The sequence below is a fragment of the Pezoporus occidentalis genome, unplaced genomic scaffold (assembly GCF_034315485.1).
Source record: "Pezoporus occidentalis ecotype Australia unplaced genomic scaffold, CSIRO_AGI_Poc_V1 ctg114, whole genome shotgun sequence".
In the NCBI taxonomy this organism is placed as follows: domain Eukaryota; kingdom Metazoa; phylum Chordata; class Aves; order Psittaciformes; family Psittacidae; genus Pezoporus; species Pezoporus occidentalis.
In genome coordinates, this window is record NW_026912929.1 from 158,616 (window position 1) to 178,885 (window position 20,270).

General features: G+C 40.0%; 2 protein-coding genes across 7 annotated transcripts in view; both read left to right on the top strand.

Moving 5' to 3' along the window:
* The window catches only part of NR2C2 (nuclear receptor subfamily 2 group C member 2), a 32,355-nt gene extending 21,219 nt beyond the window's left edge, over positions 1-11,136 (top strand). For 5 of the 6 annotated variants that reach the window (XM_062635969.1, XM_062635981.1, XM_062635960.1 and 2 more), the window contains 6 exons: positions 690-867; positions 2,192-2,313; positions 2,819-2,958; positions 6,598-6,735; positions 8,260-8,365; positions 10,550-11,136. In XM_062635969.1, coding sequence (XP_062491953.1) covers positions 690-867; positions 2,192-2,313; positions 2,819-2,958; positions 6,598-6,735; positions 8,260-8,365; positions 10,550-10,724 — 859 coding nt within the window. In that variant the 3' untranslated portion in view covers positions 10,725-11,136. The remainder of the gene's footprint in view (positions 1-689; positions 868-2,191; positions 2,314-2,818; positions 2,959-6,597; positions 6,736-8,259; positions 8,366-10,549) is intronic. The other variant, XM_062635988.1, reaches the window with a different exon arrangement.
* Positions 11,137-18,585: 7,449 nt separating this feature from the next.
* On the top strand, positions 18,586-19,949 carry MRPS25 (mitochondrial ribosomal protein S25). Its single transcript, XM_062636138.1, has 4 exons — positions 18,586-18,754; positions 18,857-18,963; positions 19,271-19,358; positions 19,575-19,949. Exons 1-4 carry the CDS (start codon positions 18,621-18,623, stop codon positions 19,765-19,767), a joined length of 522 nt encoding a protein of 173 aa, XP_062492122.1. The 5' UTR covers positions 18,586-18,620; the 3' UTR covers positions 19,768-19,949.
* Positions 19,950-20,270: the final 321 nt, after the last annotated feature.

Here is a 20,270-nt window from a genome sequence, read left to right on the forward strand (position 1 = left end):
CAAAATTCTTCTTTAAATCTAAGCTCTTGTTACCGTAAAAAGGGAATGTACACTGCTTTATTTCGGCAGCAGCCAGCTACAATTTGAGTATAAAGCTGTCCAGGGGACTAGTCTCCCTTCTGTTACTGTCAAGGTTTCTAAGGCTCTGTCTGTACTGTGAGATCAGGAGCATCTGGCACACCTCATCTTAAGGGAAAGGAAATTCAGGCATGTTGCATAGAAGAGAACCACTCTATTCTCCACTCTTCCAAGAAATTGGACATCAAGGACAGGGACTGCAGGGTGTTCTGAGTGCATCTGGTCTATAATCATCATTTAATCAGTTAAACATTTCAAGGTGAGGAGGGGATAGTGAATGGCAAGTGCAAGAGACTGCTTTACTAGTATAAATATTAGCATAAAACATTCAGAGCAGGATTTACAGCAGTAAAAAGTACCCCCCCTTACAGGAGACATTTCTTACCAGCTATATATGGACAGATAGATCTATTCCTTTTGTTAATGTCCAAACAGTACAGCAGGGCCAGACTGTAATGAAAAGTCTGGCCCTATCTTAGCACAGACAGTTTCTGTATAGGTTACCTCTTGGTGAGAATGCTTTATAGCACTTATTTTGACCACTGCTCTCAGTTATTTTGGGGTACAAGGAAGCACTCTTTCATTGTTTATTACTTTTTTTTTTCTTTCAGGGCATTTGATACTTTGGCTAAAGCACTTAATACCACAGACGGTACAGCAGCTCATAACCTGGCAGATGGGATGGATCCTACAGGAGGAGGGAATATTCATGTAATCAGTAGAGATCAGTCAACACCAATTATTGAAGTGGAAGGACCCCTACTTACAGATACACATGTCACGTTTAAGGTACGTGCTTTAAATGTCTTACTAAACAAACTAACACTTAAGACATAACCCAAAATTAAGTCACTGTTTTCTTATTTCTTATATTTAATTTTGGCAATATAATCTAAGGTAACATCTGGTGTCTTCTAATACAATTTTCACTCTCGTATGCTGTATCTAAAGAGGATAGGTGTTGTTTCATAAGACCTTTTCGTAGACAAGAGGATGCTTTAAAAGTAATTTCACTTTCCAGTGCTGTTGATAATAATTTTCTGTATCATCCCTGATGTCTTGCTTAATTCATTTGTAATTCTAAGTAGTGTAAAACTTTCATCTAAAAGGCTCCTCATATAAACAGAGGTTACAGTGCCTTCTTAGATCTAGCTCTGGTTAGACCACTGAACAAGGTCTTGCATTTTAGTGTTGCTTCAGCTTCAATTGAATACAAATACACACATATTATAGAATCATAGAATCGTTAGGGTTAGAAAGGACCTTAAAATCATCTGGTTCCAACCCCCCTGCCATGGGCAGGGACACCTCCCAGTAAACTGTCTCACCCAAGGCTCTGTCCAGCCTGGCCTTGAACGCCACCAGGGATGGAGCATTCACAACTTCCCTGGGCAACCCATTCTGGTGCCTCACCACCCTTACAGTAAAGAACTTCTTCCTTATATCCAATCTAAACTTCACCTGTTTAAGTTTTAACCCATTACCCCTTGTCCTGTCACTAGAGTCCCTAATGAAGAGTCCATCCCCAGCATCCCTATAGCCCCCTTACTAAACAATGTGTGAGAAACAATAAGGGTGCTCATCTTGTTGTAGTAAAGTTGCACTGTTTCAAGAGATACAAAGATCGTTACTGAAATACATGATACTTAATGTAGGCAAACTTTTGTCATAATCTCCTTATTGCCATTAATGGTGTTTTGTGATTGTAGATTCTTATTACATGACTTTCCCATTTGAGAGACTTAGATTTTAGATTTTATTTTGCTTCTTTTTAAAAAGTTATAAAGGGTATTTTACAGCACTGTGAAAAGGGCCAACGCTTCACAGAGCAATGAGATGTATAGATTTATTATTAAAATAATATAAAACCATTTTAAAAGTAAACATTTGAGCACTCTCCCACATAACTTCTTGTCTTCTATTCCCATTTTGCATTTCTTGCCAGCAGTAGTGAGTTAGTTATACAGTTTTCCCATGACAGTTTCTTGTCGCACAGTTGTTTCTCTGACAGACTGTGAGAGTAGTCTGAATGTCTTCTCTCATTACTTCTCGATAATCAAAATGGGTTTATGTCTGAACTGTATATATTGTGCTGTACTTTCATTTTTTGCAGCTGACAATGCCCAGTCCGATGCCGGAGTACCTTAATGTACACTACATCTGTGAGTCAGCATCACGACTACTTTTCCTCTCTATGCACTGGGCTAGGTCCATACCTGCATTTCAAGCTCTTGGGTAAATGTACATACTCCATTGAGTGATTTGCTTCCTAATGAATTTTAAACACTGATCAGAACACTTTTCAGCTATTTTGATTTTTTAAATTATTATAACGTTTAATTTCAATGAATTCTTTAAAATGTGCAAAGACTGCAATATTCTCCTCTTTGAATACTAAAATCGAAGATGTCAGAGGAGAAGATAACTACAATATCTGATGTTACTGAAATTACAGCAGCTAAAGCCAAATCAAAAGCAAGCATTTAATTTGTAGAAATATATCTTGGTAAAGAACTGGTGAGCCCCATTTTACAGATAACCTGAAATGGTCTTCTGTACTTAGCCTATCTCTGCTTTTTGCATTTTGAAATACTTGCGATATGCTAATATATGCCTTTCAGTAAAGTGGTTTGCAATACATTAATCCCTATTATTGTTATTATTAACATAATTACACATGGGGTAGCACTAACCTGATATGAAAACTACCTACAGTTGTCTGATATTCTGTTTTTTGTAGGCAGGACTGTAATACAAGCCTTGTGCGTGCCTGCTGGAATGAGCTATTTACCTTAGGCCTGGCACAGTGTGCACAGGTGATGAGTCTGTCTACTATCCTGGCAGCTATTGTCAACCATCTCCAGAACAGCATACAAGAAGGTATGTTTTCAGTGTGTGATTCTTACATGTGTTCAGTGCTGTCAACACTAGAGGGACATTTGTATAACATGTCTCATGATGTGTTTCCTAATTGGTGGCAGAATTGTTCCCCAAGATCCAGAGGAAGGAGAAGCCTTCTCTTGCATAGTTAATTGCCTTTCCTCTGTTGATCTACAGCTTCCGTTGAGCTGTTCCATCACCTTTCCAGGGACGGAGGTGAGGCTGACTCTTCTCCTTCCTGGGTTTCCTGAGGCTTCCTTGGTTTTCCTTCTTGCCTTTTTTGAAGACTGGAGTGACATACGCTTTCCTCCAGTCCCCAGGCACCTATCATGTTCTCCATAACCATTCAAAGGTGATGGATAGTGGCTTAGCAATAACGTCTGCCAGCTTCCCCAGCAGTCATGGGTGCCTTCCATCAGGGCCCATGGATGTGTGGGTCTCAGGTTTGCCTAAATGATCTCCAGTCCTCTTCGACCAGGGGAAAGTCTTCCTTTCTACAGACTTTCTGTCTTGCTTCCAGGGTATGGGATTCCTGAGCAAAGGCAGCATTCAATAACTCCGCCTTCTCTGTATCCTTCATCACCATGGCACTCACCTCATTCAGCAGCAGTCCCACATTTTCCCTAGTCTTCCTTTTGCTACTGAGGTCCTTGAAGAAGCCCTTGTTGTCCTTGACATCCCTTCCCAGATTTAATTCCAGATGGATGTTAGTCTTCCTTGTCACATCTGTGAATACTGTGACAACATTCCCATATTCCTCCCAAGTGGCCTGTCCCTTTTTCCACATTCCATAGATTTCCTTCTGAAGGATTTCTGCCAGAAGTTTCTTGCTCATTCATGCAAGTCTCCTGCCCCCTTTGCTTGATTTGTAACCCACAGGATGCCCCAATCTTGAGCTTTGAGGAAGTGATGCTTAAATATTAACTAGCTCTCTTGAACTCCCTTACCTTCTAGAGCCCTAACCCATAGTATTCCTCCAAGTTGGTCCTTGAAGAGTCCACTGTTAGCTTTCCTGAAGTCCAGGGTTGTAATCCTACTTATTGCCCTGCCTCCTCCACACAGGATCCTGAACTTCACCATCTCATGGTCACTGCAGCCAAGGCTGCCCCCAACCTTCATATCCCCAACCAGTCCTTCTTTCTTTGTTAGTACAAGGTCCAGCAGCACACCTCTCCTGGTTGGCTTCTCCATCATCTGTGTTAAAACATTATCATCAGTGGTTTGCAGGAACCTCATGGACTGTGTGTACTTAGCTGTGTTGTCATTCCAGCAGATACCAGGGAGGTATCCCCCATGAGATGAGGTATGCCCCCAGTCCCCCATGAGAACCAGAGCCTGTGATTGTGAGGCTCCTTCCACCTGCCTGCACAAGACCTCATCAACTTCCTAATTAGGTGGCCTGTAGTAGACGTGCCACCCATTTTAACCTGCTGCTTAATTCTGACCCCTAAGCGCTCAACTTGTTCTTCATCCACCCTGAGGCAGAGCTCAGTAACTCCAGTTGCTTTATTACATAAAGAGCAACTCCACCACCTCACCTTGCTGGCCTGTCTTTCCTAAGTACTATGTAGCCATCTAAGACAGCATTCCAGTCATGCGAGCTATCCCACCATGTCTCTGCAGTTACCATGAGATCATGGCCCTGCGCTCGTACACAGCTCTCTAATTCTTCCTGTTTATTCCCCGTTCTGCGTGCATTGGTGTACAGGCAATTCAGAGAGGTTACTGAGCATGCAGGTTTCCCAGGAGGGGTGCAAGAGGATCCACTGTGGTCATACACACCCTTGAGGTGGTTGGCCTGCTGGTTCTCATCTTGGGAGGCAGCTAAGGAACATCTGTCGCTGCTGTGGTGGACCTGTCTTGTTCCCCAGTTGGATGCAATGGTGTGAGCAACAAGAATATTCTTGCAGGTATAATAGTTTTGGATACTGCTGTAATGCAGTAATGACTAATTTATTCTGAAGTACCCTCTGAAGCATTAAACAGCATATTTTCTTGACGCTCTTTAACACTTATGTGATTTTAATTTTTAATTCAGTGTTGGCCTGTTGATAATGATGACTGTATCTGGAATGCATGACAACCTCTTATAGTTGCTTTTTTTCGTTCTTTTCTCTTTAAGGATGCTCCCAAGCACTATGATTGATTACATGAAAATAACATTCCATTTTTAATAGGAGGAAAAAAAACAGCACTAGCAGCTTTAAACTCTGCAAACACAGCATATTACATGAAAGCTAGATAAATTTAAATGTGAGTTAAAAATAGTTACAGAATACTATTGGGTACCAATTTGTTTGATGATTTTGGTGGTGCCATTATTGTGCACACAGCAGAAAATTGGAAAATAAGCTTTTACTGAGGAGAGTAAAACTTCATTGTAGAACTATAAAATGTGCAAAAGTAGATAATCAAAAAATACCCTTCAGTCCCAGTAAAGGACGTTTGGTTTAATCTACTTTATTGGCTTCATTATGATAAAGTAAATTAGAAAATTGATTCTTAAATTGATAATGTGCTTTCATAATGAATATGGGGGGGGGTGGTTTGGGAGCTGTGTGTTTTTGGTGTTTTTTTTTAATTTAAGAGAGCCTGGACAGCCCTCAAAGTACAACAAACTGATGCTCCTCTCCTGCACCGAGAGAGAGGCAATAGTTTCAAAGACCAATAGGGAAACATGCACATTGTTATGTTCTGCACAGAATGAGGCTTTTAATAATCTCAGAGTTGTCTGTTCCACCTACACCCCAAGCGGAGGGTTTTGGAGGAGAAAGTGATGGGGCTATTCCAGCCTTAAGCTGGCTTCACTTTGGTTCCCATGTCTCAAGAATGAAAAAATGACATTTGTTCTTCAAGCCATACTTGCAGTCATACCATGCTCCTGAGCCCTGCCACAAGGAGAGGAGGATCTGTTTTATCATGAGTTCTTGGTGATTTATTTTTATCTATTTTTTTTTGTTTGATTTGTTATCTATTTTGAAAAATTATCATTATATTATGTATTATAACTCTAACATTCAAAACAAAGTGAGGAAATTTCAGAACTTTATCTAGGAAGTATATTAGTGATGAAGCTATTTGGAAACTCTGGAATTCAAGTGGACATTTCCAGAGTATTCCTGCACTATTATTTCTCAATACAGAAATAAAAACATTACATCACATGTATCTTGATCTGTCTTGAGTAATTAAACACTTGTATCACAGTTAATGAATTTTAGGCATGTAGGTTATGCTTTTATTCTTCATGTTTGAATTTCAAATTAGGAATGCATGATAGCATTTGTTTTGTGCTTCTGTTTCCCAGAATCCCTCCAGCCATTTGTAGAATCATTCACCGTAATTTGAGTCTCTGCTCAGAACAGTTCATCACTGGAATTAGACTCATGTTGCAGATTATGCAAAACTGGCAAAATCGTGTGAAAGAGTTAACATCCTGTTTGCCAGCCCTGTGCCTGACTCAGCTTTGTAAATCTTTAATTCCATGATCATTCAGGTCATCCTTACATGTTGAGTGGTTTTAAGGTAGCAAATGACACGAAATGCTGTAAAATGTCACTTGTTTTATAAAAGGATATTGGTTAATACATTAGATGTACTTGAGCTCACATGACATAGAAAGCAATATCTTTTTTGCAGATAAACTTTCTGGAGACAGAATAAAGCAAGTCATGGAACACATCTGGAAACTCCAGGAGTTCTGTAACAGCATGGCCAAGCTTGATATTGATGGATATGAATATGCATACCTTAAAGCTATAGTCCTCTTTAGCCCTGGTAAGATATTTAGTAACATAAACAATCATATGCTAATGTTTTAGCAGTTTTTCTAATGAGGTTAATGTCTTGCTATGAGTCTGATCTGTCAAACTGCAAGTAAAATGGTTGTTCCATAATGATTTATCACAAACAGTATGTGTTTTAAAAATAACTTTGGAGCAACACATCCATGTTATTTACAGTTCCAATATATCGGGTGTTTCCTGTACACCCACTTTAGAAGACAAGACTCTCAACTACCTTCAGCTGAGAGTCTATGAGTAGTAAGCTATCTGGGATGTGTACTAGCAATATTAGTGAAGTAAATGGCAGGAAGGATTAGAGGAAATACATTCTTACAGTGACAAAAAGAAACTGGCTTCAATTTCAACATTTTTTAATACACTTCTAAGAGGGATGGCTGAAATAGGAGGAGAAATACAACTGTATTTTATATGGAACTTCCACAACATCTCCAAAACTAAATGTAAACAGGTTGTCCTCCATTTGTTACCCCCAGAAATTACAGCAGAATACTAAAGCATGATCAATAGTGTATATAAGATAAGAGGATTTACTTAAAGAAGCCACTTGGGATTTTCTGGAATGATAAGGTGGGGACATTAAAGAAATGGGAAGTGACAGTATATTTATCAAAGGTGGCAAAATTTTCCTAGGACACACAAAGGTTAATTTAGAACTGAGTAAAAGGTAAATTCTTGCTCAGAAATGTGAATTATTTACTTTAATTCAAAGGTGTGTATCACTTTGAATTTAACAAAATAAAAAGGAAAAGAGTGTCTTGTAATCAGGGGTTGGAGGTTTTTCGGGTTGGTGGGGTTTCTTTAGTTGGTATTACTTTTCTCTTTGCAGTAAAGCTTACAGCTTGCTTTAACAAGAAGGTATTGCTGTCCTGAAATTTGCTTTTGAAACTTTTTTGCAGATTGTACCATTAGGGTTGGGTTTATTAGGGTTTTTATTCAAGCTGGAGGAGCAAGAAGCTCTCCAAACTCAAGCTAGCTCTGTCCCGTTCAAGGGAAGAGCAGTTTGAACACAACACTGAAGATACTTGGGCATAGTCAGGTATGTGGTATTTTCTGGGATCTTTTGATCATGTGACTGTCTTTGAGGAGCTGAGCCAGCTGGAATTAAAACATGAGACAGACTCAGGAAGGTTAACAAATTGATCTGTCAAGAAAACAACCCGAGATACTGCTCAATCAGCCTAGGCAAAGTCAGAGGCAACGTATTTAAAACAGCAGCATAAACAAGGAGCGTCACAGCCTGGTACATACCTACAGGCTTAATCTCTTTCCACTTTCTTGTGTATACACACAACTATAGAGAGAAAAATGAGCAAGCTGATTCCGAAGCCAGGAAACGAATGCTCAACTCAGTGGTTTCCTTTATAGTGCTAACACATTAAACATCACAATACAAGGGAAATACTTAAATGAAATTAAATGCAAAAATCTTATAACGACATATATTTCATAATGTATAGGGAAACAATCGACATACAGAAATGTTTTGTTTCTTTAGATCACCCTGGTCTGACCAGTTCAACCCAAATAGAAAAATTCCAGGAGAAGGCACAGATGGAATTACAGGACTATGTACAAAAATCCTATCCAGAAGATACTTATAGGTATTTATTGTCTATAGTACCCAAAGTAATGTTGTGGGCCGTAGCTGGCAAAAGTACAAAATAACATCATTGATGTAAAAATTGTCTTTCTGACATCTGTTCTTCTTTGACTGCTGATGAGAAAGAGCTAGAACCTTGTTCACAAAAGCATGCAGGTTTGTGTACAACTAACTAGAAGCAAGAACAGCTGCCTTGCTTCTTCCAGGGAAGTGAAACTTGACTCCTTTCCTTTGCTGGTTTTTGTTGTTCTTTTTTTTATTTTTGAGAGAGAGAGTCTCATTGCCATGTTTAGAAAAGTAAACAGAAGTCTGAAGAATAACTGCCTTAACCACCTCAAACTTCTTCAGTTCAAGCTGCCTCCTTTTTCATGTTAGTTGTCAAAGAGGCGTTGAGAGAATTAAAGGTTATTATTGCCCTTTGGCAAGTTACTTATGCAGAAAAGTATTAGAACTGTCAGTTTTTAAACCTTGGAAAAACAAAGGTTACATGTGGGGAACAATAACCAACTCTTAAGCTTCTGTTTATAAGACATTCCCACATCCTACTTATTTTCTCCTTTGATTTTTTTGGAATTTCCAGTGACTTCTATTTGAAAATACCTTGTTTTTTTTCACGTCTCAACTGTTCCCATTTCTTACTTGCTAGAAATAATTCTCCTATTTCTAATAGTTTCTATCAAAACTATTTTAAATTTCATCAACATAATGCTTCTCTGCACTACAAAGGAAATTCTAACTAACTTCTGTCTAGCAATATATCCTGGAACATACTCTCTTTTACTGTGAAAAGTATCCTCAAATAAAGAAGGACAATCCCATACATTTAAGAAAGGTCTGAGGTGAGTGTAACCTTAAAAAAACAGACAAAAAAAGCTCTCATCTCAGAGACTGGTCTCTGCACTCATTTTACAGAGTTAACATCCTCTAAGCAACAGAAAGGGCATCAAGATTCCCAGTTAGGTGTAGTAAAAATGGGATTCTCTACTTCAGAAATATCCTCAAATCCCACATTCTTCGTCTGTGTACAATTATTTATTCTGGTTTGATGTGTGAGAGCTAGATACCTGCCATAAAAAGAAATACAGAATTTGTTCCATATACTTACTTCTCTTAATAGTGGCTCAAGGAAGAGAATCAGAGTTTTCCAATACAGGACATTTTCCAATGTCCTATATTTTAATTGATACTGTTTGTAGCCCTATACTGACCTATAAAGAAGTTTATAGTACAAATGTGATTATTTCTGAGCAACTGAATGCTGGCACAAATTGAGATAGAAGTACAAGTATTACATTTTCACAAAACCAGCAGCATAGCTTGAATCTTGTTGCAATTTTGCAATCAAGTTAATATATGGCATATTAGCAGAATGGACCATATATTTCCTCCACAGGTATTCGAGCATTTTCCAGAGGCCTGTGTTCAGTGCTGCCTATGGTTTGCTATTACATGGCTGTGATTCAGGAAATGTATTTATTTTGGCATTTGTGTTAAAAGTCTGCCATATAAGCACAGCAGGTACACTTTCATTACTGTCCTAAATTGCAAATGCATTGATAGTCCAGCAAATCGATAGAATCACTTCATTATGCTCAATCTCTGTTAACATCCTGGTACATAAAAACCCACAGCATTTGGCAATATGTATGAGTAACAACACATCCCTCCAAATTCCTTTTCTCATCAGAAGCAGATTCTCTTGTCTTCTTTTATGCATATCCAGTCCCATTCTTGCTATCTGCTTCGGCATTAATTTGCTGAGTAACTGAGGACTCCTCTGCTTATGGTTTAATTCTAATTAGGTTTACTTTTAAAGTTCTGTGCAAATGTTCTCGCACAGTCAGTATGAATATTACTCGTCTCAGCATTGTCCTGAACTATGAAGTGCTTTGAGAGCTGGGAGTTTCAAAAGCAGACCAGGACTGTGTCTGTACATACACATTGTATCTATAAAGGCCATTAAAATCCTTTTCTTTGGAAAACCACAGAGAAAATGGTGGCTTTTCATTTCACTCACAGGATAGAAAAGCAACCATTCTTTTTAAGATAGCTCAGTTAGCTTTTATTGCCTCTTTACTCCCAGTCGTGAGTTATGGTAATAATAAAAGCAGATACAGCTCTTCAGCCACAAAGTGTTTTAAACTAGTATTACATGTATTTATAATCCACTGAACTTCTTTTTCAGGCTAGCCCGGATTCTAGTTCGCCTTCCAGCACTTCGGCTGATGAACTCTAGCATCACCGAGGAACTGTTTTTTACTGGTCTCATTGGAAATGTTCCCATTGACAGCATAATACCCTACATTCTTAAAATGGAAACTGCAGAATATAATGGTCAAATAACTGGCACGTCTGCGTAGTGGGAACAACGCAATGAGATGGATCAAAGTAGTTTTCACAAAAACATAGAATTATGAAGTTAAAAGAATAGCGTTTTGGTATGTACAACTGTTTTCAACTTGTTACCAGTTTCCTGTCAGGTTTCTCCTTGTCTGTTTGCTGACATTGACAACATTTAAGCAGCTATTAAAAGACCTGCTATAGGACCTTTTCTGCCACAAGGAATATTTTTGATGCCTTTCATTTAAAAGGCTATAGATTACTGAACATACTTTTCACATGCTTTGTATTTAGAAATTAGTGGTGGTTAAAGAGAGTTTTATAATATCAGAGATTAATAGTAAAATTACTTTAAAAGTAAAAAGAACAGTATGTATATATTTAAAAGTATCCTTGGAATTAATATCTAATAAATGCCAGGGAATAATACTAGCACTTTGTAATCACTTCTTGTCAAAGTGACATCATCAACATCCTGCTTATGAGTATGGAAAATGAAAAACCTGCTTATGTCTTTAGTCGGAATGCCAGTGATTTCAATGAAAATGTAGAATGCTACAGGAGACAATCATTTATTCTACAAAAAAAAATCACTTGCTGTTATGTTCTGCAGGAGATAGTAATGTGGATTCTGAACTCAGATATCCACATTATATGCAACCATTAGCACAGCTGTAATGCACTCTATGGTGCAGTCATAGTGACTATTATGTGCTACAGGAATTACCCAAACTAAGAGGAAAAAAATGTGTTTCTTGCCACAGTAATGATGAAATAGTCAAGTTCTTTAAAGTTTCTGTTCAGACCAACACAGTTATGTCAGATGGTATTCTGCGGGGAGAATCAGTCATTAACTGGAAGAACAGTCATTTTCAAGTACAGCTGTGTGATGTCTTTGAATATGCTCTTTGTAATTCCAAATTTACTCCTCTGTACCCCTTAAACACCCTCATCATCAATCCAGTTTAAAACCTGAAATGTGTAGAACCCCTGGCTATCATTGCATTACAAAGCTCTCTTATTTCTGCACACCCCCCCTTCCCTGACTCAACACTCCCATTTTTTGAGTGCTCTCAACTTTCCTATGGCTGTGCTGGGGTCAGCAGTAGCAGTAATTTTTATTCCTTCTTAGTACCTGGTGCAGTGCTGTGTTTTTTACTTTCAGCCTGGGAACAACGCTGATGACACCAGTGTTTTTAGTTGTTGCTAAGTAATGTTTACTCTGATCGAGGACTTTCTCAGTCTCATGCTTTGCCAGGGAGGAGGGGCATGGGAAGCTGGGTGAAGCAGAGACAGGACACCTGTTCTAAACTAGACAAAGGGGTATTCCATCCCACAGCATGTCCTGCCCAGTACAGAAACTGGGGGGAGTCACTCAGAAAGCCCAGATCACTGCTCAGGTCAGGCTGGGTATCAATCAGCAGGTGGTGAGCAATTGTATTCTCTCCCCTTATTATTTCCCTTATCATTATTATTATTGGTGGTAGCAGCAGTGATTTGTGTTATACCTTAGTTACTGGACTGCTCTTATCTCAACCCATGGGAGTTACATTCTTTCCATTCTCCTCCCCATCCTTCTGGTAGCAGGGGGAGGAAGAAGAGGGGGAGCAAGTGGCTGTGTGGTTCTGAGTTACTGGCTGGGCTTAAAAAAGGACAACGACTTAGTCTGAAACTAAAATAGCGTTTACAGTCAATCATATACCACTGCAGTTAATGACTGATATTCCATGGAGTTATAAAATTAACTACTTTTTGTCTAGAGGGATGAGCCATCCACATGTTTTCCATATTGGCCATTAGCTGCTAGCACTGCTTCAGTTTAGTATTATTTATTATGATTATTTGCATTAAATATTTTAAACAAAGGGGGTTTTTTTGTTTTTTTTAAAGTCATGGCAGTTAATGCCTGTATCTGCTCCTGGCTCATCAGCTGCACACATCAGCTGAATTATTTGCATGGAAGAGGCATTTTCTACTTGTGTGTTTTTATGTGACAAAAATCTAGTTCAGCACTTTTTTTTTTTGTTCTGAGGTTTGTTTCAAGTGCAGTAACCAGCAGATGTAACAAGCTCATCTTCCGAGCTTTACTTTAACATCAGTTTCATTTTGTTTCTTTGTTGCAAGTGCAAACTTTAGCTTATGAATATGGGTCAGGAGAGGTTTTTTACTATTGTAACAATTACATTTTTATGTCTGGAAATAGCTTGTTTTCATAAAGGCCAAATTTCAATGCCAAACTTGTGTTTACAGAACTAGGAAGCAAAGAGATTCTGTCTGAAAGAGATTCTGAGAAAAGTGACATCTCGCTGAAGCTCTACTTAGTGCCTAAAATTCACTCTCCAGAATTTTCAAGGTCCTGTTTCTGCTGCTCTTGAAAGGAAAATAACTCGGTAGGAATATAGCGATAAACCGACTAGATCTTTCTGACCTTCAGTACATGTGTGTACTGGTAATAATTGCTTCACACAAATGTGAGAATTCTGCACTGGCTGAGGCTGGGGCATGCAGGGAGCGATAAGGAGACAGTAATGGCCATTCTTCATGCACTTCAATTTTTTTTCTATTCTCTTTTGAGAAGAAACTGGATTTGAATCTTGTAGGTAAAAGAACACTGACCAAGAACTGCGTAGGAGCATTCTGAGTTAGCTTTATAATAATGATGATTTTTATTGCATTTGTGACAAGGGCAGGAAGCTTTACTACTTTCCTTCCTTTAATTTACTTACAGTGGACTAAAGAAACACAGAACTAAGACCATGTGCAACAGTCATCTTTCTCTGCCTGTTTACACTGATTGTAAACCAGATGCAGTGCTGCTGGTGCCAGTGGAGTTCTCTGACATGAAACTGGTAGAAAATAAAAATCTCCAAGGAGAGATTCTTCAAAGAGATCATACAAGTCGTACAGGCCTTTGTTTTAGCTGCCTTGAAATGTCCGGATTATTAAGGAGGCTGACTCAGAACACCCTGGGGCAAGAAACTGTTGTTGGTCACCACCGAGTAGTTGGTACCATTTTCGGCCATCAATCTGAAGCCCTTGGTCCGCAGGGCAGCCATAATGCCTCCAGGGAACAGCACTGACTGGGGATTGCTGGGCTGGTTACAGCTGGCTCCCCCTACCACTGCTGTAGCCTTTGGCAAAGGGCCTATTCTGAGGTGTGATAGGGAAAACAAGTCAGGGATGAAGTTTCTAGGTGAAACCAGTATCCTGACTGTTCTTTCTTTGGCAGAGACTATAAAAAAACTTGAGTGTTTTCATTGTGTGTAGCACACAGGACTTTCACAGATATCCTGAATGAGTTCATCCAAGACGCTTGAAGATACCAGAACACATCCCTGCTCACTAAAATTAAGACGGTAGTTAGGATTCCTCCTTCATTACCTACCATTTAGTTACTAAAGGATAATTTTAAAAAGCACTGAATAGCATGAATAGCAAGGTTATCAGAATACAGTTTAGCCGGGAAAAGGGAACTGGAAATTATCAGGCTCAGGATACTGGCAGAGAAGCAGGGACTAAAGCAGCTTTCTGCATTAACAGCACCAGGTGGAGCCCTGTTTGACTTGGGTGGTGTGAGCAGCAGGGCTGGCAGCCCAGTCAGCAACACACAGGTGCACCAGCAAATAACCTGCAGGATCCTGAAGAGAAAAACACTTTAAATGTTGATTTTCTGTTTGAAATCCTCTCCTTTGGTTACAAATAAGGTAGCTTGTTTCTTTTGCCTCTACTCTTGCCTATAATAGAAAAAGGAGAAATACCAGGCAAACAAGTAGGTTGTGGCAAACTATCTATATCAGAGGAAAGTAAGGGGCAGAGAGAGGAAGGACAAACTGCCAGTGTCTACTGCATACTGAATGACACAAAATTAGTTTAAAAACCAGCTTTATATGAAAGATTCTCAAGAGGGCATGGCAAAGAGGAGAAAATGAAAGCATTTACTTTTTGCACCTCCTGATTCTAAAGCTGCTGAGGCATTTTAACAGTAAATTCCCCTGAACTAAGTTCAAGTTTATTGTTTGATGAAAAATGCCATAACCCCTCTTGTTAGATAATGCTACAGTTCTGCTTCTGCTGCAGTCAATGGTATCAGCATTATATGGGAAATACATGTGGAAAAAAAAAAGAACATTATTTATCATGAGGTTGCAGGTTAAAGAGAAGTTCTTTGTAAAGTTTAAATGCTCTAAGTCTGAATACATACTGGACTTGGAAAACATCAAACCCCTGAATTACCTTATTCATAGAATCATATAATGGTTACTGAGCTTTATGTTGTGTAGTCATGTAAGTTTGTTCCTCACAGATAATACCATCGTAATTCTCACAGTGTGTTTTACCCTCCAGATTACATGAACGCTTTGGAAACGGCTTATAATTGTTACATTCATGCCTGTCTTCCTTCTTGTTAAAGGGTTTGATGAGTTTTTACACCCCTTTATTTTGTGCCTCCCACCACTGTGCATTTCTGCATGTTGAATACTGAACCTCACTTGAGCAGCTAAGGCATATGTACATAGTTGTATGTCTGTGTGTATGAATGTATATGTTTATACCTGTCTAAATATTATGTACAGTGTATAGATTGTGTGTAGTGTATGTATATATGTACAGATATGTAGCCATTTATTCATACCATTCTATCTCTTAAAGCTTTTAATTCATTTGCTAATCCAGAGCTTCCTAGTTTTTATTTCTTAGCCCAAATTGAGCCTCACTTAAGCAGGTGAATCCTCCTGAATTTCAGAGATTTGCACCTTTTTCTAAATCCAGCCTGATTTTAGGATTTTCTGCTCAGAACTGGCAAATATATTCCATGAACTTTCTGTCCTTTTTCGTTATTCCTTTCACCCTTTTTTATCTGAGGTGTAGAAGTCTGCCAGTAAATAGTTAATAGAATATATACTATAAATACATAACTACACTCATAAAAAAAAAGCCCTCCCTGTTTCCAAGCCATACTCCTTGTCTTGCAGCCTTCCGAGAGACTTCTTGTAAAAGTTTTATTTGCAGTGACACTTGGAAGGGATTGATTGCTTTTAAGTCGTCAGCGGTGGCTGACTGGAAGAAAACCAAGCTGCCCCTTATCAGTGAGCTGTAGCACACAGAACAGGATGCAGTGGATGCTGTTTAAAAAATACTCATAAGGCCATAATGATAACATGAAACCAAACCATGAAACCAAGATTCTGCTCAGTGAAACAATGACAGTTCTGTTGCAGCGGTAATTAAATTGCCCCTAGTTTCTTTCTTAGCAAGCATCAAGATTTTTCACAATGCATTTCAGTTGTATATTCGCTTTCCAAAGTTATTCTCATTATTGTCTAGCTTAAACTGAACAAAGTTGGTTAGTTCATTTAGTCGCCAGACTAATGTCCATGTCCATGTTCATGTTCTATCCTTTCCTGACCCTGTCATCTCTGCAGATCTTGCACTCTGTGTGCGGTTTCTATTCTTCACATGACAGGTGGGCACATGCAGCATTTGTGAAATCAGACTTGAAGTAATTACTTATAGCGAGTATTCAAACATTTCAATTATCAAAATACAAGTAGTTCTTGTTCCTTTGGCCTTCTGATGACTTAAGCTGCAAAGGAAACCTTCTGTAAAGCAATTCTGTTAACTCTGTTTCTTTAAAAAAGCATTTCACAGACCACATAGGGGAGTAGTTCACCAAGTCTCGTTTCTGTCATATTAAAAAAGGTGAAGAGGAATTTTCTGGGCATTTATTGCCATCTTCAATGTGTCAAAGACTTGGGCAGATGAGCAGACACCAATTAAAACAATGTGAGCTTAAGTAAAACACAAACCTCTTTGAGAGTCAGCGCCTCTGCTTGTAAAGCCTTTGCTCTGCAAAGTGCTAAGAATGTCCTCTGTTTCTTGCTTTAGTATGTGTTTGTAAACTTTTGTTCCAAATATAGGAAAAAAATGGTAAAGCATCCATTCTAATGTTTCAAACCTTATTACTGAGATTTTCTGCAGGAAAATTATTTAAATTAATGGCAGGAATTCCTGTGACAGATGGTCCTTCATTGGTGTCTTGACAATCAATTGGTGCTGTTCCAATAATGTTTGCTTTCCTCTTTAAAGGCTGAATGGAAACCTGAATGTCTATTAACATCACTGAACTGCAGGAACATTTTTAAAGATTAAGAAGCCAGCTGGGGTATTGATCAGGATTTAATCCATTTTAAAAGATCAGTTGAGAACTTAGAAAAGAGCATATTTTAAGATAGATTGTGAACTTTTTTATATACACTTTTGAATTGTTTGTATTCTGAAGGACAAAATGCACTCACATGTAAGTGGCAACAGAGGCTCTGTTGTAATGCTCTGTTGTAATGCTCTGTGGAAACTGTGGAATGTGAAATGAGCTTTCTCTGGTCACAGAGAGCAAAACTCTGAGAAGCACATCTCCTGCCAGGTCTCTAACACCCCAGAATAACTGGCTTCTTGTGCGTTTTTCTGATCATCGTAGATAAATGATAGCAAGGCACAGGTCCATTTTAAAATCCTTTCAATGACTGTGGATTGAAAGCAGGTCTGAAGACATTTCAAATTAAAAGGATGTGTTTTGAGAAGGAAGCACGTCACTTGCAGAGCATTCACATTACCTTCTCACACATGGAGTCAACAGTGAACACGGGAATCTTTTTAGTAATTACTCTCTACTCCAGAATCCATCGCAGGCCTGTGTTCAGCTTCCTAACTCGCAGCCTGCACATTGTGTATGCATTGTGTCTATTTGGCATACCGAGGAGTTCTGAGCTCCTGCAAGAACAGCAGTTTTTGTAAAAGGAATCATCTAATTCCTTGGGATATTTTTGGGAAGTCTTTGTTCATGATAATCTAGAAAACTATTGTTTCTGTTACTGTATTCCAAGTTAAAAATCCTGCAGGAGTTGTTAATTTCTCACAGCTTCCTTTGTGAAGTCAGCACTATGTGCGACAGCAGTCGAAAATAACAGCATGTTCTTTTTTAATCTGAATTTTGTATCTGATCTGTGTCTTCAGTCATGAAGAGGGATTTGCATTGTTGTGTTTGTATATAGAGTATTGCGGTGCATGATTTAGCTTATGCATTTTATTAAATGCTGTTTAATAACTGTTTAATGTAATGTGGCATTATATTGTTGTGGCTTAATACTACCTATTTGAGGTTTACCATTAAAGTGAATTACAAATATAAATGTGTCCTTGGGTTTTATTATTAACTTCAGTTAATTTCTTTTTAAACATTAGGTGTCTAAGCCAAACACATCATTTATTATCTTTCAGGGGGAAACTGTATTTTCCCTTCACTGCTGTGATTGAGTGATTTAACTGGTTTTAAGAGGGAAGGTAAGTCCCATGAACCCTCCTGACACCAGGGAACCACCTGAGGGAGAAGGACCTTTTCCTCAGGGTTTTAATTCATCCTCTTCGGCCTTGTTTTTCTCCGGGTTTTGGAGGAGGCCGTTGGCTGTTAATAGACAGTGCTTCACGCTCTCTTGTACCTGGCGGCTCCTTCCTGTTCCCAGTTCTTGAGTGAAGGTGATGCGCTGGGTCTCGGTTCAGCTCCCTCACACACACTTTGTAACGGAGGTAACGGGCTCGGGCTCTGTTCCGCACAGCGGGTGAACTCCCGCGTCCAGCCGGGCACGTTTTCCTTGGGCACAAAACGCGGGTTTGCATTTGACAGAGCGGTCGGGCCCGTTACCGACAGAAACGTGCGCTCGCTCGTGCCAAGGACCCCATCGGGGTGAGCAACCTCCGGGCGCCCTCACCCGCTCCCGTGGGGATAACAACGGAGCAAACGAGCGCGGCGCCGCCCCACAGGCCGTGCAGCGGGTGCATTTCCGGCCTGCGCTCCCGCCACTTCCGGCTCCTCCACTTCCGGCTCCCGCCACTTCCGGGTCCCGCCACTTCCGGCCGCCGCCATGCCGATGAAGGGCCGGTTCCCCATCCGGCGCACGCTGCAGTACCTCAACCAGGGCGACATCATCTTCAAAAGCTCGGTGAAGGTGATGACCGTGAACTACAACACGGGGGGAGAGCTCAGCGAAGGGGCGAGGTGAGCGCGGGCGCGACGGGGCGCGGGGCTCAGCGCCCTCCTCAGCGGCCTCTGGGCTCGCGGAGACAGCCCGGCTGGCGCCTGTGTTCTTCTTCCTTCCAGAAAGTTTGTGTTTTTCAACATCCCGCAGATCCAGTACAAGAACCCCTGGGTGCAGATCATGCTCTTCAAGAACATGACCCCCTCGCCCTTCCTCCGGTTCTACCTGGGTAGGTCCCGCCGGCCTTGGCCTGAGCGCAGCCTCGGCTGCAGCGGTGGCTTCCCCGCTGGAAGCGGGGTCTGAACCGGCCGCGGCCTGCGCTGCAGAAGGAGGGAGCGGGTGCAGGGAAGCAGCTCCATGGGTTAGTAAAGCCCCTGCAACCCTCTGCCTCCGCCCCGAGTCATGCTCTTTGCTTTTCCTGTTTAAACGTTACACTCTACCCAACAGCAGCAGAGGCTGATGGCTTAGTTCTGGGTGTTTAAAACACTTTTCTCCAGCTATTGTGAAAGTGTCTGATTACAAATCTGTCTTGACAGACAATGGAGAACAAGTTTTGGTTGATGTGGAAGATAAAACCAACAAAGAGATTAATGAGCACATTAAGAAAATCCTGGGGAAAAGCAAGTAAGTGACACTTAACCTCCTGTACCCTCTTGCATATGTCATAATACAATCCGTGCAAACTTGTCAGGTATACAGAGGGAAATGCAACTTCTCCCAGATATATTTGGCATGAGCTAGGAACTGTAAATCTGTCCTTCTGGTAAACTGGGGCCAGGGGAAGGAGAGGAAATGTCACCATTCAAGCTTCTGATAATAACAAATGGATCTTGTTTCTAGAGAAACGCTTGAAAAAGAGGAGAAGGAAAAGAAAAAACTGTCACATCCAGCAACGTTTGGGCCCAAGAAGTACCATCTGCGAGAATGTATGTGCGAAATTGAAGGCCAGGTTCCCTGCCCTGCTTTTGTGCCACTGCCCAAAGAGATGAGGGGAAAATACAAAGCTGCAATGAAAAATGAAGCATCAGCCTGAAAGCTCAAGCCATGCAGTTGTTTTTCCTCGGGGCTGGATAATCAAGGTACTTCAGTGGGAAAAAGAACTAAAAGCTCCTGGAAACAGGAACAAACAAGTTCATATAATACACGGGAGACAAAGTTTTCTCAGAGCTACAATAAGAATAATTAAAGTGAAAAATAAATAGAAGTTGAAAGCCAGCTTTTTTTGGTGCCAGTTTTACAAAGCATTACAGTCAACACTGCATATAAGGCAAACAGAACAAGTGAAACAACGCCTGTATCTTACTTGTGCCTGCATGTATAAGGTTGTATAATGAGATCATGTTTGCTTTGGATAGAGACTAGGCTAAAAGTCTTTTCTGAATCATCACAGCTTCTGCCTTACCAAACAGTCACACAATACCTCTAATAGCAGATAAACATGTGCTTGTACTGTATTGCTTGCAATTTGGAGCAGCTGACTGCGGAGCTAAAGACCGAGTACAAAACTTCACACCAGTTCACCTGTCCTATAAGAAC

Bases quoted from the DNA above. Each gene is read 5' to 3' on its own strand.
- MRPS25 (XM_062636138.1), top strand. From the start codon at position 18,621: ATGCCGATGAAGGGCCGGTTCCCCATCCGGCGCACGCTGCAGTACCTC. The intron at 18,755-18,856 runs GTGAGCGCGGGC...TCTTCCTTCCAG, and splicing joins GAGCTCAGCGAAGGGGCGAG to AAAGTTTGTGTTTTTCAACA. The intron at 19,359-19,574 runs GTAAGTGACACT...TCTTGTTTCTAG, and splicing joins AAAATCCTGGGGAAAAGCAA to AGAAACGCTTGAAAAAGAGG.